Source organism: Myxine glutinosa, chromosome 1 (genome assembly GCF_964187855.1).
Source record: "Myxine glutinosa chromosome 1, kmMyxGlut1.1, whole genome shotgun sequence".
Lineage (NCBI taxonomy): Eukaryota > Metazoa > Chordata > Myxini > Myxiniformes > Myxinidae > Myxine > Myxine glutinosa.
In genome coordinates, this window is record NC_136261.1 from 241,314,731 (window position 1) to 241,339,773 (window position 25,043).

A 25,043-nucleotide genomic window follows, 5' to 3' on the forward strand; every position below is an offset into this window, starting at 1 on the left:
TATCTACTAGGTCTGTCAACATCCCCACACCATTATATGTCCAATGCATTGTCCACTGTATGTATTCCAAATTTAAATGTATCTACTCTTTCTGCTGCCACAACCTTTCTATTGAGACCATTCCATGTGTTAACTCCTCTCTGACTAAAAAGACCCCTGCCATAATAGTGCCTCAACTGATTTATCCTCTTGTCTTATGATTGGCCCCTGGTCTTATCATTGTCCATTTGCTGAAAAACTCCTTTACACGTATTTTGTCGATAACCATTCATTATTTTAAACATCTCAATCGGATCCCCTCATAATCATCCGATTTATAACGTATAAATAAGTCCTGTCTCCTTCAGCGGCTCCTCATGGCATATTCTAGCTAGACCCAAAATAAATATAGCGGTGTTATGCTGAACCCTCTCTCTGGCAGCTAGGTCACTCCTCAGGTGTGGTGACCAAAATCAAACACAATGTTCTAGATGAGGCCTCATAAGTTATTGTACAGTTTTAACACTACCTCTTTTGATTTATAATGGACCCCCCTATGAATACCCCCCTACGAGAGTAATAGTAAACCTAATGCTCTATGAGCTTTACCTGTGGCTACATGTGGCACTGTATTTTCTGATGATGCCCCTCTCCGCTCTGCACATATTTTACCAACCTCATGTGTTACAGATCCTTGTCCTGTGCCACACGTTCCACAGATGCCCCTTGCATTATGTTGTCCCTATTTCCATTATTTTACCCAACGCTAGAACATTACATTTCTTCATGTTAAACTGAATCTGCCGATATTTTTGCCCAATCTATTAAAGTATCCAGATTTCCCTGAATCTGATATCTACATTATCTCCAATCTTGTATTGTCATCTGCAAATTTGGAAAGCCGACCTGTAACCCCACTGTCAGTCCAGTGTTGGCTTCACAGTTAAGGTGGTTGGCTTCATGGTTAAGGTGGTTGGCTTCATGGTTAAGGTAGTTGGCTTCACAGTTAAGGTGGTTGGCTTCATGGTTTAGGTGGTTGGCTTCATGGTTAAGGTGGTTGGCTTGAGATCTTAGGCTCCAGAGTTTGAACCCTTGATGTGCCGTTGAAATAACATTGGGTGAGTTGACTTCCTAGGTGGGCGAAATGAGTACCAACTGACTGGTAACAGGGGGCACTGCATCAGTGGCACAGCCGTGCCCCCAGAAAATGAGGCAGCCATAGGCTGCATACAAAACCACCACAACCGCCCCACTGTCCAAATCATTGACATCAATCGTGAACGATCTAGAATGTAGATTCTTGAATGTCGCTACATCTACATTCTACAAAGGATACAAGGGTTTGCGTGCCCTAACAGCGACGATGCAAGAATGGCCAAATATTAAAAACACCAGACTCGGTCCATCCTCAAACGTTAAGAAAACCAGATTCGGCCCACAGCATAGAAAACAAGAAAGAGAAATCAGAGATCGCAGACCCTCGCCAGGATGTGTTTTCAGTGGTTTTTAAGGCTTTTGTGTTAAAACAAATATGGCGGCCAAACAACGTGACCGATGACGTCATCATTATTATTTTTTCTCCAACAATTTATCTCGAGATTATGCTCAAGAAATTTCATCTTGATCAATGAAGTGTTGTACTGGTCGAATTATGACATCATAATGGAGGCACCTATGACATCATCATTAACATATTTTATTCCACATGGAGAGTTATTTACAATGAGCCATGTCTCAATTTTTTATATTCAGCACTTTCGGAGATATAGAGGTGCAATGGTTTTCAGTTTTTCCAAGATTGCGGCTGAACCGCGTGACCTATGATGTCATAATTATCATTATAAAATTATACAAGTGGTGTTGCACCTGCGATGAAAATTTCCTGTCAATCGGACCAACGTTTGCAGAGAAAATCATATTTATTCGGTGTGGACAAACAAACAAACAAATGAAAAATCACTCATAAAGCGACACTTTGCAAAACAGAACAAAGTAAAATGGCGCTCAGTAGAGCATCCTTTTGACCTCAAAAATAATTAGTGGTTGAATTCATTGACCTGATATGCAGATTGTCTTCAAAGTTTAAGTTATTCTAATGAAAATTGACTATTTTAGAAATTTGGCCTATGTTGACCTCAAAAATAGTTAGTGGTTGGTTTCAGTAAACTGATATGTAAATCCTATTCAGATTTCAAGTCAATCAGACGGAAATTAAGGATTTTAGAAATTTGAAAAACGTGGTTGACCTTTGGCCTATTTTGACCTTTTGACCCCAAAAATATATAGGATTTTGTCGGACCACGAACTCTACCATTTGGTGAAGTTTCGTGAAGATTGGTTTAAAATTGTGACCTGTAGGCAAGTATAAGTGAGCGGACAGACAAACAAACACACACACAAAAAACAAACAAATGAGAAATCACTCATAGAGCAACACTTGGCAAAACAGAACAAAGTGGAATGGCACTCAGTAGAGCATCCTTTTAACCTCAAAAATAGGTGGTGGTTGAATTCAGTTGGCTGATATGAAAATCCTATTCAAATTTCAAGTGAATCGTATGAAAATTGAGGATTTTAGAAATTTGAAATTGTTGTTGACTTTTGGCCTATGTTGCTCTTTTGGCCTATGGTGATCTCAAAAATAGTTGGTGGTTGAATTCAGTTTGCTGATATGTAAATCCTATTCAAATTTCAAGTGAATTGGATGAAAATTAAGGATTTTAGAAATTTAAACAAAGTGGTTGACCTTTGGCCTACGTTGACCTTTTGGCCCACATTGATCTCAAAAATAGTTGGTGGTTGAATTCAGTAAGCCCATCTGTAAATTCTATTCAAATTTCAAGTCAATCGGATGAAAATTGAGGATTTTAGAGATTTGAAATGGTTGTTGACCTTTGGCCTATATTTACCTTTTGACCTTTTGACCCCAAAAATATATAGGATTTTGTCGGACCACGAACTCTACCATTTGTTAAAGTTTCGTGAAGATCGGTTTAAAATTGTGACCTGTAGGCAAGTATAAGTGAGCGGACAGACAAACAAACACACACACACACACACACACACACACACACACACACACACACACACACACACACACACACACACACACACACACACACACACACACACACACACACACACACACACACACACACACACACACACACACAAACCGGAGTGATCAACATACTTGCAAAAAAAATAAAAAAAAATTGCCGAGTGACAAACTCAAATGCAATACCCTCTCCTCTGGCGAGGGGTAATGAACCGGACATTGAAACATCTCGTATCACAGGGCTCGTATCGGATGTCCCACGAAATGTTTTGTTCGGCGCAGCTGTGCACAGAGAGGGAAGCACAAACTGACATCCCAGGAAGGGGAACCTAAACAATCGGACCGCTGGCGATTTCACACGTTCTGCAGTAAACACTCCGAGAGCAGCCGGATGACTCGTACTTTAACAAAGTCCCAACGAGAGTCTGATGGTGAAGAAGGCCAAGCTGTGGATTTGAAAACCGGGGAATTAGAAGGCAGGCGAAAATCTGCGAAGATGTTCCCTAATAGGTCCGCTTAATTTGCATTAGCCAAAATGGCTGTTCAATGAACCTGTTATTAACTGTCGTTGCCAAGTAAGCCGGCTGACCGTTCTACACGACTGATGAAATGTCCCATGGTACCTTGCGAAAAGAATAGGCCATTGTGCGCCGATACCCTGGCCAAATGCAAAAAAAGATTGGCTTAATTTACTCTCTCTCTTTTATACAAAAGGGTTTAGTTCATGGATGAGCTGAACGACAAAGGCCAGCAGGTTCACAAACTACCAAAGGTTGGTGGTGGTGGTTGTACAAGTGGGGGAAAGGAAGAAAAACATAATAACGGTCAACATCAGGTGAGGGTTTCTAGAAGAAGGCGTACGTCACCTGGGTGGCTTTGCAGGAGCGATGCTCAGTGGGAAAGGCAATGGCAAACCACGTCGTGCGTATTCTTTGCCGAATCACGATGCTCAAATCGTTTCACCTTCAAGGTGAGCCCACGGCACCTGTGAGCTATCTTCACGCCAGCACGCTGTGTAAATAAACAGCACAATTCAAATACATTTTTTTCCATCCCATTTAATGGCGTCCTTGTTCAAAATCCCACCATTTATGGCAACGAGCTGCGAGTCCCCTTGCTCCTGAGAATTAAACATAACATTTCATCAGCAACTTTTGGCAGCCACATGCAATTTGTCCTCGCATGTCCCGAATCGCTTTGAAGAGCGATATCGATACCGTACCGGTTTATTCATTCCTCTAAGTCCAAGGGTTTATTCATTCCTCGAAATTTCATTCGTACGTGTCCCAGGCACAGCAATCCTCGACATGCTGATTGGTTAATTGTTGAGAGAGCTGAAACTCAATCAATCTGTTATCTGAAGTTGTTAAAAAGAGGGGGCGTTTCCCTGAACGCCGTTGCTTTCTGATTGGCTAATTGTATAGTGACGTCGATCCCAAACGGCGGGCTTTTCCCACGTGCCAAGTGTGGTGCTTTAACTGCTTTTACTTTTTAGAGAAGCACAACTAAGCGAGATGCGAGAGTATTGTAAACGACCCTCGTCGCCTCCATGAACCAACCAACGTTGCAGCGGCAGCTCCACCACCGTCAACTGGCGAATCAAACCCGTGCATCGGATCCGCATGCATCAAAGACGACATTGAGCTTTATCATCTCCAAGCTGTCTGGTGAACATTACGAATCATCAGGAAAGCATCCATGATTGGTAAGGCATTTTATATTTTAACCCTGCACCACTCACCAGGTGTTTAATGCGTTTAAAGTGAAGCAACAATATCGTTTATTCCATGCGCACAGTAGGCCTACGAGTTCGGCGAAGATGAAACAAAAGTTAAACGTGAGATTGGGAATTAGGGAACAGTGTTGTTGTGGATTATTAAAAGGAACAGCTGCGCGAAGCCGATGATTTGTGCGAAAAACAGCGCAGGCTTTAGCTTTAACCCACGCTTTCTGTTTACTATATACAGTATTCACATAACGCATTAGAAAACTAGAAAGGTAGAGCGCATACCTCTTGAACAGTTTACGTTTTGTATCCCGCTGATAGACCAGATCTAGATTCTGACCTGAACCAAGATCTAATCGGCTTGTTCTTGTCATCTAACCAAATCATCCACCAGGTTTCATCTGAATCCGTCCACAACTTTTTGAGATATCGTGCTATATATCGTTTTTGGGCCCAATCTCTTAACACTGAAAAAAAAGATATTATATTATCCGGATTCAAATCTTCACCAAAATATAATCAACTCGACCTTGTCACACACCCAACCTGTCCTCCAAATTTCTTCTGAATCCGTCCACAACTTTTTGAGATATCTTGCTATATCGTTTTGGGCCCCATCTCTCAATACTGAAAAATCAAAAAATATTCTTGTATCTGGATCCGGATTCGAATCTTCAACAAAATCGAATCTATTCGACTTTGTCATACACACACACAACCTGTCCACCAAATTTCTTCCAAATCCGTCGACAACTTATTGAGGTATCCTGTGCTCGCAGACAGACAGACACATAGACAGCTATAGGGGTGAAAAACATAACCTTGGTCCACCTTCGGTGGTGCAGGTAACAACATTTTCCCTGATTAATGCATATGTGTCACCAATAATTATTGATAACTCCCTCGACTGAGTAGTTAAAAAAAATTTGTGTGCAATTTAAAAATAACAAGTTATCTGCATAAGAAGTATCGTTCAGTATTTGTGCTAAACAAGAGTCCGACAGGACGTTGCAGGTATAACACATTTACCTTTGAGCTCTTTGGCTTAGATTCGATCCCTGACTCGACTATAAACTGTCTGATTGGAGTTTAGCGGTCAGCAGGGTGTTGTCTCACAAGGTGTTCCATCCCTCAGATCTGCTAGCACTAGTGGACATTAACGATCCCATGGTGTCTTTAACCCTTAGATGCAGGCGTAAAAAATCCTACATAACCGCAGCCATTGGGCCTCGGAGGCCCAAGGGATGTATTCGTGTAATGTTATTTTTATTATTTATTTTTTATAGTTTTTTTTTTTTCTTTCATATCCTTTTTCAATCCAAGCCGATGCTCATAGTTGTGTATTTGCTCAGAAAATGTGAATCGTTGATGCTATTATTTGGAAGAATCACATACAAGTAATGAATCATTTTCTATTTGTTTTGAAAAAAAAAATTTTGTTCTTGGTTTTTCAACTTTTTTTTCTCTAAAAGGTTGAGGCTCATGGAGGAGTATTTGCTCAAAAAACATCATTCACTGATCCTTTTATTTTGAATGTATGACCACAACTGTCAAAAATCCTACACCAATGCAGCCATTGGGCCTCGGAGGCCCCACAAATGTATTCGTGTACAGTTTTTATATATTTTATTTTTAAAAGATTTTTTTTTTCTTTCATATTATTTTTCAATGTGTCGATGCTAAGCAAAAAATGTATATAACGTGGATATAAAACAAGAAAAATTATGAGGCACCTCTAATGCCCTAGGACTGCATTAGTGTTATGAATGAAGCTTTCCCCACGAACCTGAATGAAAATTTTCATATTTTTGTCACTGACTTATTTGCAACCAAGTTATAGGAGCATATAATGAGGCTCATATAGCCTGGTGTTGGCTTAGCGGTTAGGGTGCCGGCTTGGGATCCTAGGATCCTGGGTTCAAATCCCGGTCGATCGCTGAATTAACGCCAGGGGGGTTGACTCAGCCAGTCATCCTTCCAAGGTCGGCAAATTGAGTACCAGCTTGCTGGGATGAATGATCATGGTGAGTACCCCGATTTAGAATAGGTACACCGTATCCCTGCACATCGTAAGAGCGTGACCAAGGGTTGGCGTCAGGAAGGGCATCCGGCCATGAAAACATTGCCTCAAACAGGGAACCATGATTGTCATGGGGCCCGCAAGGCTAACCCCCGCTCTGGCGGGGAAAATGGCCTTAAAACGAACATTCATTCATTCATTCATAATGAGGCTCATATCAATAAAATAATGATCTAACAGTAGTACAACAACATTTATGTGGGGCCTCGAAGGCCCCAGGCCTGCATTTGTTTGGGTTATAAGTGAAGAATGAAGATTTTCCCACGAGCCTGAATGAAATTTTTATTTATTTGTCACTGAATTTTGTGTAACAACATGAAAGTCAGTGAAAATGAGGCTCTTTCCAAAAAAACAATTGTACAACATAGTTTTTGCAACAAAAAAAAAACCTTATGGGCCTCCGAGGTCCAATCACTGCATCCAAGGGTTAAGAAAGAGGAGACAAATTATCGCCGGCTCCCTGAACAAGTTCTAAATTCCTGCCATCTCCATAGTGGAGCAACAGGCCTAATCAGCTGGCGCGTGAGATGTGGGCCATAAACATTGCCCTGCCGACTCTACAATAAGGTGACAATAATCGGGGCAATAAAGTCGTAGTTAAAGATTTGTGTCGAAACGCAATAAATTTTGGGACATTGTGAGGGAAGGTTTGCTCGATGTTAACCTACTGGGATGTTAAACACAGTGCTCTTTGAACCTATTATTATTGCTATAAGCTTGTGTTGGCTTAACAGTTAAGCTGGCTGCCTTAAGATCTTAGGGTCTTCAGTTTGAGCCCCTGTCGTTCCATTAAATAACACCAGGTGGGTTTACTGAGCCTGTCTTCCTTCCAAAATCTACAAAATGAGTACCGGTTTACTGGAAACGGGGGGCACTGCATCAGCAACACAGCCAGGTTCCCAGCAGTGGTGCAACCAGCAGTCATAGGCTCTATACGGAATAACAAAAATATTGCTAATATTATAATATTGTTTTCAAATAGTATTACCCCTCCACACCGGAAGGTTGAGAAAGAGAAAGAATCGACGGACTCACAACTTGGCCTTGATGGTTTGATTGTGTTGGACAAAAGCTTGAGGGACCCTTTCTATAGCCGGTTTACACTCATCTGCACATGTCTCGTACGGAAATGGCCTGAGGAAAACGAAACTAGAACCTATGTGCAAAGTCTATTGCCAAATAGCTTTAAATTCCCTGGAACTACTGTAGTACTGTATAGTCAAGTTTGGGATCGAACTCAGACTTTAGAAGCTCAAAGGTACGTGCATCAGTGTGTTACCTCTGCACACCATATTGTCAGACTCAATTACAGGATAATTCCTCGATGCCATAACATGAGAAAGTGTGAATGTGTTAAAAGTTGTTCTAAAACTGCAACTCCTGAATTTGGAACAATATTATTTTCTTTCTCCCTTTATACTGGGGAGCATTCCAATTGTTTTGAGAGTGTAACAGAGAGTCTTCCAATGAATGCTCCTGGGAGAATGTTTCATCGAAGACGTAGGTTCTTAACCAGGGGTACCTGTACCCCCTGTGGGTATGAAACCTCCAAGCTGGGGGTACGAGACACACCGCCCCAAAATTTACTTCAATTAAAGAACAAGGGTATAACAGTATTTAAAGAAAAAAAGAAGGGTTAAAATGTTTTTATTTAAAATTACAAGAGTTAAAATGTTTCTGTTTAAAAATTACAAGGATTTGGGTTTTTTAAATAATAATTTGAATGGAGTTTGAATCAATGCAGCCAAACACCTTCTGGTGTGCATAACTCAAAACGTTCCCACAGTTAGCAAAGAGAGCTCTGGAGATCCTCATGCCATTTGCGACCAACTATTTGTAGGAGACAGCTTTTTCAACATTCCTACACATCAAAGCAAAGGCCAGGAACCGTTTGGATGCAAGTGACGACATGCGTGTGGCAATTTCAAAGAAAGAACCTCGTTTCAGCATAACATTGATAAAAAAACAACAACAAAAGAGCCACTAGAAATGTGTGTGTGTACTGTGTAGTTTGTTTTTCTACAAAAGTTATTATTGTTCTGTAATCCACTTCAACAAAGTGACTTCTAGTCCAAGCCATTTAGCCCAAATATGGGGCCAGATATGAAAAAACTGCAACACTACATATCAGTGCGAAATTGTATGCAGTAATATATACCAGATAACATATCAAAAGTCTAAAGCTCTAAAAATATGGGGTGTCTGTCAAAATCACTGGTACATGGACCCCCCTTTTCATCCTTTTGCGGTACGATTTGTTCACATTTTGCGATACATTCCGAGCACATGGTATATAATTATACTTTTAATATCAGGAATTACAGCATGTTACAGCCCCAGTACGGCCCGTACGGAACAAAAAAATAAGCACGTAAACAAAATTCCCAATAGCTAAATACTGATCACTGATATGCAAATACATGAATCACTTGTCATGACTCATGACTGTTTCAGAATTATGGCACATTTTGTTGATTAAAATCACAAACTCATAATAAAATCACATATAGAGAAACTAATAATACTGACTCATAAAATACTGTCGGAAGTCAAGGAGTCGCTTAAAAGTAAAAAAAATGTCCACAATTAACTAATTCAGGTGCATGTAACAATCTATAACAACAGTCCACGACCTAATCATCATTTTCCTCGTCATCGTCGTCGCTGAAACTGTCCAGGACGGAGTTGGTGCAGCCAGATCCACGGCACTGACCACAAGCAGGAGAACACTCCAAGTAGTTCTTGCGGCATGTACACCGTGCGGAACCACAATCGGTCGAACAGTTGCACCGGATAACATTCAACAAATCCTGAGGTGCTGGAGGGAGGTCGGTCATAACAGGAACAAGATTGCCGTCGCTCATTCTCCAGCCCCAATCCACTGGTTGTAGGCTGTTGTTTCCTTTCCACTGCTGTATTTGCAGATACACCCGTCTGCTGTGATATCTCGCTGCAGCAGATGTGGGCGGTAAGGTCTGTGGGAGTATCTTCGAAGTCTTGACTGCGACCTGTTCACAAAACCGCTTGTACCTGAGGGAATCCAAACTTTCATCAGGTTTACCCTTGTAGAGACACACGAGTGCTATCTCTCCTGCAGCCTCGACCACATCTGGTGATGCATCCTCAGCCAAGAACTGTTGGGATTGAGTTTGGAAGAGTGTGCTCATCATGAATTTCTTCAGTGACGCTCCTTTGCCAAGGCCGTACAGTCGAGACGTCGTGTCACATCCCAATACTGCGTGTATGAATAGGATGCTTTCACACACAGCTGCACCTAGCTGACGTTTCATGGACTTCACATTCCAGATGTGGTTTGGTTTTGTAGTGGATTTTGCCTGACTATACATAAACAAGTCGTGTGCTTCTAGGTTTGCGTAGAAGCAGAGTAGGACGATCAGATCTGTGTCTTCTCCTATAAGGGCTGTGTTCCTCATGTTCGCCGAACTGACTGCGGTCTGGACGATTAGCAGGTCAGCATCTTCCTGGGAATGATGGGTCTGGCATCCAGAAAGCCGGAGGTATCTGCTCAACATGTTGATGAAGTTCTGTTTGTTGTTGAGGTTTCCCAGGAAGATGTCTTTCTTCATGGTCAACTTCATGTCATCAGTGAAAGTCACTTCTGGTCCACCTCTACCTGCTGCTCGCCTCTGGTGGGTCATGTGCTTGGTTGATTGACCAAGATATCCATCAAATATTACGATGGCCTTTCCGTACTTTCTTGTAACATAGTCACAGTGGAGCATGCAGATCTCTCGATATGTTGGTGAACCACGTGGCCATGGTATACGGTGCAGCAGACTTCCACCATCCAAGACATACTGGATTTCGCTGATTGACTCTATGGTACCTGGTTCAAGTTTAGACCAGATAGCATCTCCGAGTACGGACTTCTGGGCTTCACGTAGCATCAGCCTTTCATCAAACAGCGCAGGTGGATGAGGGCATAACTCAAAGCGAAACATCTCTTCCTTATCTTCAGCAGATTTTGAGATGATGATGATGAGACGCTGGAATAGCAGTTCTGGGTCTATCTGTACCTGGTCTTTACCAACTCGCACAGATGATCTGGCCTTCAGAAATGTGGTGGCTTGGTCTTTGCGCTTGAACGTGTAGTGGACAACTGACTGATTTGTCATGGAGTGCATGATCTTGTCTCCAATGAGCTTGGCATTGTCGACATCAACCTTACTGCCAGTGTTGACACCAGTCATTATGTTCCTGAGGGATGGATGACACTTGAAAGGATTTCTGTCAACTAGAGCGACCTGTAGTGTACTTGTATCTTGCATGTCGCGATGCTGCCTGGTTTTGCCCATCTTTGTTCTGTTCACCTGTGCTGTACTTCACTCCAGTGAGCTCTTGCATCGATCTGTTCGTCTCCGAACAAGCCGGCATGGACAAAAGCCACGTTAACCGTTTTTGCTCTGTCATTCCTCTTCCTCTTGTTAACCCCCCGCTGGTCTTCATACTTCTCATGAGTACTTGCTCAATCATCAGGTCTGAGGAAATTCCAGCCCAAGCTCTACTACTTCTTCGGGCGACATGGAAGCCCTGAGTAAACTTACGGTGCACATCTGGATAGTCCTGTTTAAGCTGTGCATTATTTGCAGGTAAATCCTGGCAGACTTAGCATAGAGTGAATGACCTGAGGCTGCTACATATGGTAACATATCAGATACAGCTTCGAGGTGCAGGGACCAGTTTCCCATACGCTCGGCTTTGATGAATTTTCTTAAGATCTTCACCATATCCATATACTGTAACCACAGTTTCGCTGTTCCGTCTTTGGTCAATGATTCTGTCTGTGTTTGAAAGACTTTGCTGATCTTGTCAAGGATTGGATCACTTGCTACATCGTTGGAAGATCGTGTGCCTTTCATCAACGCATCATACAGGGTCCTTGCTTTACTCACATCTGGATGAATCACATCATCATCGGCCAAGCCACTCATTGCATCTTCATCCCGAACTGGCAAGTCTTCTGCAGTTCTGTATTGTGTTCCTCCAAGAGGATCAGACAGGAGGAGTGCATTCAGGACAGCATCCAGGAGGATGTGTGCCCGTACAGCCCTGGAAATTGCTTTTCCTGTTAGGATGTGATCCACTGCATTTGGTGCGTATGAGTTCTAGCAGCTCCTTCAACCCAGAACCACCCATGAGGTGCCCTATGCTGCCAAGGAAGCTCATTTCCATATGAAAGGCACCTAGCCTTACCACAATACGTCGCATGGGGCTTCCATCTGGCTCCGAGAGAATGATCGACAATGCCTTCCACCATAGTGGCTGATCAAAGGTGATGATGGTAGGTACATCATGTTGTTTAGCATGTTGCGCAATGTAGTTGAGAGTGGAGTAGATGCATGTAGTCGCTCGAGCTCAAATCAATCATTGGGAGAAACAGGACAGACGATTTTGAATGCTGGACACCACGATGTAAGAGTTGCATCATCCCAGACCATGCAGGTCTTGGTATCTTGAACAGCAGTGACGTCTTCCACAGTACATCAAGGTTGACCTGGAACAGTCTGTATTGGGTCACTGCGCTGGTCACTAACAACATTAATAGTCCGACTTCCCTTTTCACGAAGTGTCACTACTGGATTATCGTTGTTGGTGGATTCATTGCAGAACACACACGAATTGGCCGCCATTCTTCAGGGTTGGATTACCTGCAAATATAGAAAAGTTGAATATACTATTACTGTATGTTATTGCCAATAGACCTAAACATACTAAATACATGTCATTGATGGGATTAAAAACTAAGATATATATGGTTCACAAACAAATAATGATGTACCGTCGCTTGCTGTGGAGTGAGCAGTCTTTGTAAAACGGGGTGTGGTTAAATAAGACACTAAAACAGTAAAAACTTCACTTATATATACAATATTGTACAGTATGATATCCTTTATTTATTATATCGTGCTAGTGATTAGGTCCAGTGTATAAAATAAGCAATAGAAGTTCAGAGAGCGACAATAATCATAGCATGCGGCATATGTACGTCTTTTAACATGGGGCTAAATGGAGAAAACTTGATTGCATTATTTGAGAGTCACCCCATATTTTTTGACCTTTATACTTTTAGTATGTTATAAAGGTACCTTGAGGGTAATCAATACTAATGAGATCGGTAGTGTTGCAGTTTTTTCCCCGTCAAATGCTAAATGGCTTGGACTATTCAGCAAACACTGCATTATGATTATTGTTTCCATAAATTTGTTTTTTTTAATGTGAAAATAAAGAAACTTTAATAACCTACTAGCCGAAAGCACCCGGCGTTGCCCGGGTTCTTTTTGAATGAATTTACTACTATAATTCAGCTTTTACTCGTGGCCGTATAAGATTGACCTCCATAATTCAGCTCAGCTTTTAATTGCGAAAATGGTCCAGCCCGGCCGAAGCGGCCTCGACCGGCCTCGCCACCTAGCCTATAACCTCCCCGGGGCCCGTCCCGACATTTTTTGTTTCGGAGGTTTCCTCCTATCTTTCACCGTTCAGGAGATTAGCACGTGCAGACAAACAAACAAAAACTTTCTTTTATATATAGATAGATTATTGCAGTTTTAAGTCATTTTTGACAGGGGATACGGGAAAATATTATGAAAACTCAAGGGGTACGGGCACTTAAAAAGGTTAAGAGAAGGTTGGTTAAACCACTGATCTAAGAGAAGGCTGGAGCAAGTTGTGCTCATATGCAGAGGTTCCTCTTTGAAATGAAGCACATGGCTGAAGGTAGCATCATTTGGTGGGGGGGGAGGGAGTTGGAGAGGGAGTTGCACAACTGTGACACTGATGCAATGCTCCTAGTAGGTTAGGACAGAAATTTTAAATTTGTTCAGGGTGCTAGAAATAGCTTGCCTCCTCTTCATGAAGGACATCACGGGATTTTAAACTTTCACCAAATGATGTTGGCAGAAGGGATGCCCAGTTTAATATCCATCCAAGGTGCAGCGTGCACATTGATGCCTCATCTTGCAAGCGAAAAAGCAGGTGTCAGTTTATAGCAGGATCGAGATTCAAATGCAGGCTCGACAGCTCAAAAACGAATGTGAACATCTCTCGGCTTCTTCTTTCGTGTATCATCAGATGGCCAGCTCAGTGTCGTGCAGCCATGCCCTCGGCTCTGGTCCTACGTCGGAGAGGCCGGCTTCTGAAGGTGGTCTGTATAGGGGGCAGGTGGTAATTATGTGTTCGGCAGTCTGCCCAGGCTCGCCGCACTCGCACGCGGCGCTGTCTGCCAGGCCCCACATCTTCAGCGATGATTTGAAGCGGCCGACCCCCGTACGTAGACGGTTCAGCAAGGTCCATTGCAGGTGTGGTAGGTCTTCTCCTACGACGCCACCTCCTGGGTCCCAGATGTAGTGGTGGATGTGGGTGGGCCCAGCCGTTTCCCACACCTGCTTCCAAGATGCCACCAGCCATGCACTTCTAGACAGGTCCTCAGGGATAGAACTGAGCATCTCTTGTGCCGCCTTATTGTAGGGATGGCGGGACTTGAGTCTGCTTGGAGGTGCCACTATCTTTGTGGTGTTGTGCAGGATGTGCCAGTCGTGTTTCTGGGCATTCCTTGCCAGGGCGAGGGTAGCAGCCTCCCGTCGGAGGCCGGCCGGGGCGATTCCCGCTAGGACTGGCAGGTGGAATGCCGGGGTGGGCTTCAAGCAACCAGCTACAATGCGGAGGGCGTTGTTAATGGCAACATCAACCTTTCTCATGTGTGGGCTTCTGCTCCAGGCTGGGGCGCAGTATTCGGCTGCAGAGAAGACCAGGGCTTGCGTGGATATTCGTAGGGTCTTGGCGGAGGCTCCCCAGGTCGTACCAGTGAGACGTCGGATAAGCGAGACCCTTGATGTCACCTTGGCCTTAACTTCTTCTCGGTGTTGCTTGAAGGACAGTATCCGATCTAGGCGTACACCGAGGTACTTTGGGGCTTGCTGGAACTCCAGGCATTTGTTGTCAACGAACACGTCCAGTTCCCTTTTTGCTTCTCTGTTGTTAAGATGGTATGCCGCTGACACTGTCTTACCAATGCTGAGCTGCAAACGCCACCTCCGGAGGTAGGCTACCAAGGTGCCCATGTCTTGGTTGATACCATTTTCCATCGCCTTCCATGTTGGTCATCGCAGCATGATGGCCAGGTCGTCCGCGTAACCGTACTTTCTGGATGTTGTATCCGGCAGGTCGTAGATGTAGATGTTAAACAGCATCGGCGAGAGAACAGAACCCTGCGGGACACCATTCCTCAGTCTTCTGAGCCTGCTGCGCTGGCCATCACTGGTCTATAGGACGAAGCTGCGGTTCGACAGCATCTCCATGATGAAGTTCACCATATGCCGGTCCGGGATTGTCCTCAGCAACTTCAGGTGGAGTCCACGGTGCCAAACGGTGTCGTATGCAGCTGTCAGGTCCAGGAAAACTACGCCAGCTTTCTCATTGTCCTGGAAGCTGTCTTCGATATCTTGTGTGAGTAATGTTACCTGGTCCACTGTTGACCTGCCACGACAGAAACCGGCTTGTTCCCGCGGGAGCTGTGGGTCCACCACTGGGTCGATGCGGCTGTGGATCATCCTCTCCAGAATCTTAAATGGGAAGCAGAGCAACGAGATCGGTCTGTAGGACTTGGGATCTTCCGCAGGTTTGTTCGGCTTCGGCAGGGCTATGACAGAAGCATGGCGCCAAGTCTTCGGGAGCTTGGACCTCCGGAGGCACGACGAGAAGAACTAACACAGCCAACCAGATGTTGTTGTGCTCTGGAGGATGACTAACTCCGGATGGATGTTATCATGGCCTGGTGCCTTACCCGGCTTGAGTTTGCTCATGGCCGCACTGAGTTCGGCTGCTGTGAAGTCTCCAGAGAGATTGGCATCGGCGCTGGCCGCCCTGGAGAGAGAAGACACCTCACGCAACGTCAGGCGGGCAAAGTTTTTGTCTGCATCCGGGAAGCGACCGTTCTTCAGGAGCTGGGACGCAATGGCGTCTGCTGTCACCGGGCACCTGAATGGCATTGTATTTCTGCCTGTCAGCTGGTTGATGGTCTGCCACGCCTTGCGACTAGAGTCGGTAAAATCAATCGACTCAACTATGTCCATCAGATGTATTTCAGTCCATCTGGTCCTACGGGTGGTGTCCAGCTTCTGGAGTAGTGCTGTTGCAGTCACGTCCACTTCTTCCCTGGAGCTAGCCTGCTGATGGTCGCACAGGAGATGGCTGCACTCCTCGTCCCAACCCGGGATGTAGTTCTTGTTAAAGCCACGCGGGATGTTTTTCTTTGCTGCACCTAGGAGAACCTTACAAAAGGCTGCGTATGCGGTGTCCACATCAGCAGCTTCTGGGTTCGGGAGCCCGGCTGTTCTTCTTTCCGTCTCTGCAGCAAACGACTGCCAGTTAGCCTTCCGGAAGTTCCATCTCTTGACAGGTCTGCCCGCTACCGGCTGCACCAGTGATGGCACTTTGATGATGGATGGTCGGTGGTGTGAGCGGGGGAACCTGTCAATGACGCGTCTCTCAGGCTTCAGGTCGTTGGTGCGGCACACGGCGAAGGCGAGGTCCGGATTGGTGTATGTGTTCCAGCGCACAGAGAAGAAGCTTGGAGGCTCTTTTGGGTCGAACAGCAGCAGTGCATCGGTGTTGGAGGCCCAGTCGCTCAGCATCATTCCGTCTGGTGTTGTGTAGTTGTAACCCCAGTCTGTATGTTGACAGTTGAAGTCACCTGCATCGATGGTGGGTGCAGTAACGGATGGGAGTGATGACGCCATCAGCGCTGATGGAGGAGGCTTATATACGTTGACGACCGATGTTTCCTGGATTTTGGTGACCAGCCACTCGATGTTGGAGCCTGGTGGAGATTGGCTAATGGCTGTCCAGCTTAGTTCAGTCCTGACGAAGGTTGCCATTCTGTGCTGTTTACTGTGGATGGACCCAGCGAGAAGGAACCCAGGCAGCTTGAGGTTGTCAGCTGCACAGTGAGTCTCTTGTAGGAGAACGACTGCTGCCTTGTTGAAGTCGGCGAGGTGTCGTATGACTTCGAGCTTGGCGGTGGTGAGGCCCTCGACATTGAGTTGGAGCACTGACAGGCCTTGGTTTTCGACGGTCGGAATGGCCGCCCGTCCTGAAAAGGACGTTCTATGCCTTGGTCTTGGTCTTGACCTTGGCTTGTACCTTGGCCTGCCAGCTCGATGATTGTGTGGCGACATTAGTTTCACAATTCTTGTTACTTGTAGGGAAGGCCGCGGAGAGGCTGTCGTCTTCTTCCCCATCTCTCGGCTATTATCCTGGTACACACACACACACACACACACACACACACACACACACACACACACACACACACACACACACACACACACACAATGCCCCATAAGTATTGGAACAGTGAAGTCAAATTTGTTATTATTGATATATACTCGAGAGATTTGTATTTGATATCAAAAGATGAATACGAGGCAAGAGTACAGAAGGTCAGCTTTTATTTCTTGGTATTTATATCCATATATGTTTTACCAGTGCAGAACAATAGCACTTTTTATTATAATTTCCCCACTTTTGGTAAGCATAAGCATTGGAACAGATTAATATAAAGTAAGTTAAAGTAGTATAATTGTTTGTATTTGGTTGTATATCCCTTACATGTAATAACTGTAACGAGCCTGTTGCCCAATGACATAACCAAACTCTTGGTATCTTCCTTTGAGATGCTTTGCCAAACCTTTACTGCAGCGATTTTCAGTTGTTGTTCGTTTTGGGGGTTTCTGATCTTAGTCTCCTCTTCAGCAAGTGAAATGGATGTTCAATTGGATTTAAATCAGGAGATTTACTTTGCCAGTCTAAAACCTTCCACGTTGTCCCCCTGATGAACTCTCACGCCGGATTCAGGACAAGCTGTGCTGGGTCCAGAACGAAGCTAGGGGAAAGCAAGGCGAGGGTGCAATGATGCCACGGTGTCCATGGTACACCGCACAACTCCAGCACACCTGCAACACATGCTTCCGCCACAACATTGACACTTCATCGCCCATCCTCCCCATCCTTAACCCCACCTCCCCCAATTTCATCAGCGCGACACAACATCTCTTGGTCATATGAGGTAAGCGAGGAGTCAACCTCACACTCCAAATTCCATTCTTCTTTTTGTTCTCCCTTCACATAATGAATGATGCAATCGTGGACATTCTATAAACTTATAGGTTACCCACAAGAGCACCAACAATGAACCATTCCAATTCTATATATGTATATATATATATATATATATATATATATATATATATATATATATATATATATATATATATATATATATATATATAATCTATATATATATATATATATATAATCTATATATATATATATATATAATCTATATATATATATATATATAATCTATATATATATATATATATAATCTATATATATATATATATATAATCTATATATATATATATAGACGCATGGCAGTAATTAAATCCATGGAAATAACTAAGTTGCATCAACACAACAGCAGCATACCATCGACACATGGCAGCTCAGACTTGTTGTCCAAACAGGCTATCTTAAAATTATTCCAAATATCGGCCTTTATGTTCAATTTTCCTGCTGTTCCTCTGCGATATTCCTCAAATATGTTTTCTTTTCAGATGCTGTCCAGAGTAGAACCTTTTTTTTTTTTTTTTAATACAATTATTTTATTTACATTTTTGTTAAATTATTGTTGATTTTAAAACGATACTACAAAGTTTACTAATGAGCTTGGAGTGATAGCCACAAGACGGGATGCATATATTTCCTTTTCCACATAATGATATTGTGCTCCAGAACATGCAGCCTTCACAAGCAGGAGTTAGCCAGCCATCTTGCCTTACCTGTATAACCAGGCATTCTTTGTTTCCCAGTCAACTCTTGGTCTGGTATGGCTATTTACTGCATGGCAGTGATTTCGATTAGCAGTGATTGTAGTAAGTGTAAAAGAACCACAAAATATCAGTTTACTAATCTTGAGGAAAGCCAGCTTCGTTTTAAGAACTCACACATTGATTTAATTTCTAATTTCCTGACTGACAGAATGTATTTATTTATCCAAATATCTATATTCTTTAACAAAGACAAGATTCTAACCAGGTTATTGTGTAAACTATGTTTATATTGTACGAGTTTAATGCAGGGGCTTCAATATTATTGTGCACATGAACTTTTGTCCTCATTATTTCACCTTCAATGTATCCACTCCCTACCCCATTCAAGAAATGACTGGAGGTAACAACTCAAACATGGGACTGAGCTGCAACCTGGACAATGCTTCACCGTGGCCCTCGGCCTTCATGTTTGCTATCGGAGTGGTGGGAAATGGTCTTGCACTGACGCTGCTTGCGATGGCGCATCCACGTCAACGATCAGCATTCCTCACCCTTGTGTGTGCACTTGCAGTCACTGACCTGGTGAGCACCCTTATGTCGAGTCCAGTTGTCCTCACGAGCTACGCAACTGGCAAATCGCTCATGGACATAGGTGGTCAAGCCTTGTGCAACTATTTTGTGGTCTGCATGCTGTTCTTTGGCCTTGCCACGATGGGCATTCTTTGTGCCATGGCTGCCGAACGATGTCTGTCTTTGTGCCAGCCATATACCTTTGCACGACGATTCAACTCCGACATAGCACGACGTGTACTGCTTGTCCTGTATGTTTTGAGCATGGCAGCAGCAGCACTACCACTCCTCGGTGTGGGTAGCCCACATATGTACAAGCCTTGCACATGGTGCTATGTGGAGATGCGTCGCAGCCCAGCTTACTCACTCACTTACGCTGGAATCACAGCAACATTGGCCATAGCCACTCTGGTCATGAATGCTGCAGCTGCAATCGCCTTGTTCCGCATGCATCATGCTGCACCACCCCAAGGACACATGGTCATCATGCCTGCTGCTTCGGCATTGGCAGGACCATCACCTGCAGCTTCTTTACTCTGGAAGCACATATCATTTCGACAACGTCTTTTACTGCACCGCCCTCGGCCAATTGAAATTGAACATCTGCTACTACTGGCCATAATGACACTGGTCTTTCTCATCTGCTCAGTACCTCTAATGGTGAGTTCTGAACCACAAACCATTTTGTATTAATGGCTGCTATTTGTAGAGTTAAATTCCAACCATCAGATATTTATTCTACATTAAGCTTTGATCTTGGATGTTGCCTTGACTTTTTCACCGGTTTGTTCACTTTGGGCGATGAGTTGCCAGAATATGCAGCATTTCATCCACTCTCTTTGAACTGTTGCTATATATTTATCTTTCCTACAATATTATTCTCAAAATTATCTAAATAAAGCTATAAAAGGAATCTCCTTTAAGGCCTGCACTAATATGTTGGTGTGACCCAATGTTTTGGTGCATTTGAAGCCAACAAGAGCACCAGTGCAATGCAATTGTGCATTAAAGTTGACTACAAATATATATTATATCAATATTCCCCTGTCGGGAAATGAAAGTTGGCAAGAGATTTTATTTCCTGCCATGGATTTTAAAAACAAGTGGGTTGTGGTATTTGTAGTGGGGTTAAAGCAAGTGGAGTTGACAGGTGGGGATGAAAACATGGAATGGGAACGTTGGGCTGAAGCAAGAAAAGGTTAAATGATGCTGTTACAAAACCCTCAGGCTCTCCACTCAATCGATCTAAAGCAGCAGGAGAGTCTATCCCAACTTGGGTTTATTCCAAGAGTATAGGTGTTGGAACCCATCTGTGGATCGGTCCCATCGGCCGATGGGTCTGCATTGTCATTTCTCATGCATCCACAGATGGGTCAGACCCATCGGCCGATGGGACCGATCCACAGATGGGTTCCAATATAACACAAAACTCGATGCAGCAAATAACACAACAAAGCAAATTCGGGAATGGCTATTATTCTTTCTCTCCACTTTCTCAGTGATTTCTCATTTATAAGATGGATCCTCGGCGAGAGAACATGCATGGAAGTCCCTTCCTCTGCAAACCCTTGTACTTGCTATACGGTTCTATATCTGGAAGGAAATCTCGCGCCTTGGTGATCTTTCTACACAGATTAAAGACTAGCTACAATATTATAACCTCTTAACCTTTGATACGACTCAACCTTTAGAATAACCATCTCCCCTCAATCAACATTGCACATTCGTGCAGAATAAACAATTTGTTCTGTATCAAATTTTAGGCGTACAAGCTGCGACAACACATCACCTAATAGACACACAAACAATAAGTACCAGATGCCCATTTCATTCATACAGTAACCTGCTATTTAAATGGCAAATTTAACTTTGACAAAGCAGGGGCACCAAATAACACCTGCTTTCCAGACAAATCTAAAAATATCTAAACAAATCTTTACCAACAACTGTTTTTATATTCACTGGAGAATTAAACAGGTTTTTTGGAGAATTAAACACTGGAGAATTAAACAGATTCACTGGAGAATTAAACAAAACCCAGCAAGGTTTTGTTTGTTTTGATTGTTGTTGGTTGTGGTTGCTTGTCGTTGTCGTTGTTGTTGTTTTTGAAATCCCTGATCTGCTCAATGCCATTCACCTGTAGCAATTGTTTAAACTCCTCTGACACCCATTGAGCATCATTGTTTTTTAGGCAACCCATGCTGAGCAAATACAGGTCCCAAAATTTCAATGGTCTTATTCATGGTAATCATTTTCAGACAGAAACCTCATGCCAATTCGTCCTAGCATCAGATATCAACATGAAGCATAGTTCTTGTTAAAAGCTGGTAACCTGTTATTAGTCCCCTACCGGTGTACACCGGAGGGGACTATAGGTTTGCACTCCGTCCCTCAGTCCGTCACACAAAGAACAGTTTTCCGGACTTTTTTTCTAAACTCTTAATGCTAATGATTTCAAACTTGGCACCTGGTTTCCTCATGATAAGTTACAGATTAAGTTCGAACTTCACGACGTTTCGATTATTTTTGACAAAGTTATGGCACTTTGAACTTTGGTAATTTCCCCAACAGTTTTCCGGACGACAGACTGCCGGTAGGAGACATGTATTGCAGCGCAATACTCAGAATGCTTGTTTTTCTTTTACTGTCAACTGTGTAAATTGTTACCGCCTATCAATTTTAAAGAAACTTCTCTCAAAAGTTGTACGTGTCCAATGCTTAATTAAGTGTGAATTCCTGTAAAAAAGAGAACTTGGTCTAACTCATAGAAACCCTGGAGCAGACGAGCTTAGCTTCGCTCGTCAGCGATCCCTAGGTGGAGTTGGACACAGTCGTGATTTTCACTACAGGCTTGAAATGCCAAGGCCCTGTTTTCATCAGGCATCAGAAAGTCATTTTATTTCCCACCACTCCATCCTCGCATACAGCATAAGGGAAAAATGGATGATGCCATCAGGGTTTTGTCTAATAATCCATGGGGGTGAGTGTTTTATCGGAAGGATAATATATTTTGGACTAATTATACCTTGAACTGATGATAAATATTCTCATTATATTGATAATTCTCATGACAATGACTGATGATAAATGCCCATAATGAAAATAAATATATCGTCACTCCAAAATCAAAATCCATCCGAAGCTACATGTTGTCTTAAGCAGTGGATTCAATTCCCCAATACCCTCTACTTGAATCTTGTATTCAAATGTGTGGATGGACGAAGGACTGATATTGATCATTTACTGGGTATCGTGATGCACCTTTCGGAGTGGCAGGTACAACAAAGGTCATGAGAACTCTTCATTGCACGTTATGCAACGAAAATACCAAATTGAAGTCTAGTAGATTAATGATAATGGTATGGCAGATAGGTGCAGGAATTGTGCCTTTGATGATACAAGCATGGCATTTGGCACACAGTCAGAGTATGTCCTAAGAAAGATACTTGGCTATAGGGCCATCGCAGATTTGTCCTTTTTTCAAAAATGGCCGCCTTTGTTGTCACAGGACAAACCTGCGATGGCCCTATAGCCAAATATCTTCCTTAGGGCATACTCTAACTGTGTGCCAACTCTCGTGTTTGTATCATCCAAGGCACAATTCTACCAAATATTTCACCTATCTGCCGTACTAAAAATTGGGCACCATTTTTATTGGACAGATCTGTGATGAGTCTAATTGTCAGAATATTTAACTGTGTACCAAATACCATGCTTGTATGATTCAAACAACAGTTAATACAAATTAATATACCATATACCATATACCATATACCATAATATACCATATAAATGGCGGCCATTTTTAAAACATTGTTGTCACAGGACAAATATATGATAACCCTATAGTTAGGTGTCTTTAATTATGTGCCAAATGTCAAGCTTGTATGACCACAACAACAGTTTATACACAGTAATGTACCAAATATATATAAAATATCAAGCAATGGAGGCCATTTTGAAAAATGGCCGCCATTGTTGTCACAGGACAAACCTGCGATGGCCCTATAGCGAAATATCTTCCTAAGGGCATACTCTAACTGTGTGCCAACTCTCGTGCTTGTATCATCAAAGTCGCAATTCTCCCAAATATTTCACCTATCTGCCGTACTATAATGAAAATGAAGATAATGTATTATAAGAAATGTAAAAATGCAGTATATATTAAATTGATATATGTGGGAAAATTACATGCCCAGACCAGGAATCGAACCCAGGTCCTCTGGAAAACCGTACCAGAGCTCTACCATCTGGGCTACCCTGACTGAGCATGCAATTTTCCCACACATATGGTTGCCAGTCTCTTTCCGTCAATGCTTCCGGGGCACTCGCTGCCAACCATTAGAACACCAATGGCCTGAACACGAGAGGGTTCGAATCTTGGTTGGGCATGTAATTTTCCCACATATATCAATTGAATTATTTAATCCTGTTCTTTAATCTAATTGCTTCACTACACTAGAACAATAACGGTAAAAATGTGATAACTTGTGAACAGCTGAAGGGATTTAAATCAAACTTGGTACAAGTAGTATAATGATGTAATAATGTTGGTGGAGGCATATCGGTCGACGTCGTGACGTGATGTCGTGACGTCGAAGAGTGTAGTTCTAGTTTTCTTAGTTAAATACTAGGAATTCACAAAGATGGAGATCAATTCGCCCACAATCTGATTTTTATGCAGGTACGCTTTCGTTAAAATTGTAATACTGTATTATATTTTATAACCTGACACTACAGATTGTATCAAAACTTATGGAACTGATTTACCTCGATCAATGTTATTATCATGGTCATTTACTGACTATGTTATCTCAGAATTTTTTTTTTACATGTGTGAATGATCATTTTATTTACCTCAACTTGGTGAAATACTGTACAACCCCGACATTCACGGGGTACACGTTCCTGAAAAAATCCGTGAATGTTGGGGCATTGATTCAATGGGGAAAAGGGGGATAGGGTCCCGAAGGTTCGTGATTCATAAAGGAAAATAGTAAAATCTCGTGAAAAACTGTGAATACGCCTGCAGAAAAATGCGAATACATGAAGCCCAGGGCCATGAATGTTGAAGCAAGTCAGAAAATCGTGAATGTCAGAAATGTTGAAAGTCAGAAAACCAAAAATGCAAATACACGAAGCACGGTGCTGCAAATGTAGAAGCAGGTCACATTTTATGAACCGCGAATAAACGGGGTCCGCGAATGTCGAATCCATGAATGTCGGGGTTTTACATACAGTATGTGCTAAATCAGGAAAATGTAAAACCAAATTGACACCTTCGAAAAATTTATTTTTTACCTTCCAAAATGAGGGAAGCTTTAATTGGGTCCCCTAATAAGGAGCACCCAGACCCAGGCCTTATTGGGAGTTACCTCCTATTCAAACAAACGAAATTCCCTCCTATTCAAACAAACACTGATGAAGTAACCGCTTTGACTCGAGCCTGCAATATCGAAATGAACTCGCTGTCAAAGTTGACTTGGCTACACCCATGGGTTGACAATCTCTGGTCTTTTAACTTCCACTATACAACAATGACCACAGTCTCTTATAGTTTGCTCAATATCTGCATCAATACTTGTCCACCATACATACATTATTGACAAAAACTTCAGCATAGCCAGGTGATGTTGATGAAGACTCTCCGGAATTGTTTTTCTGTACAGACTGGGAACAACAACACACACCCCACAGTAAACAACCCTGTTCAGAAGATAATTGGTCGCTGCGAGCATAATACAGTGTCAATTCAGGTGCACTCTTATCCTCAGACCA

The 25,043-nt window shown here is 42.9% G+C and overlaps 1 protein-coding gene across 1 annotated transcript in view; it reads left to right on the forward strand.

Annotated features, from left to right (window-relative positions):
- Positions 1 to 4,291: 4,291 nt before the first annotated feature.
- LOC137435415 (prostacyclin receptor) overlaps positions 4,292 to 25,043 on the forward strand; it is a 39,745-nt gene continuing 18,993 nt past the window's right edge. Inside the window, exons 1-2 of the mRNA XM_068129192.2 lie at positions 4,292 to 4,742; positions 19,084 to 19,925. Coding sequence (XP_067985293.1) covers positions 4,736 to 4,742; positions 19,084 to 19,925 — 849 coding nt within the window. The 5' untranslated portion in view covers positions 4,292 to 4,735. The remainder of the gene's footprint in view (positions 4,743 to 19,083; positions 19,926 to 25,043) is intronic.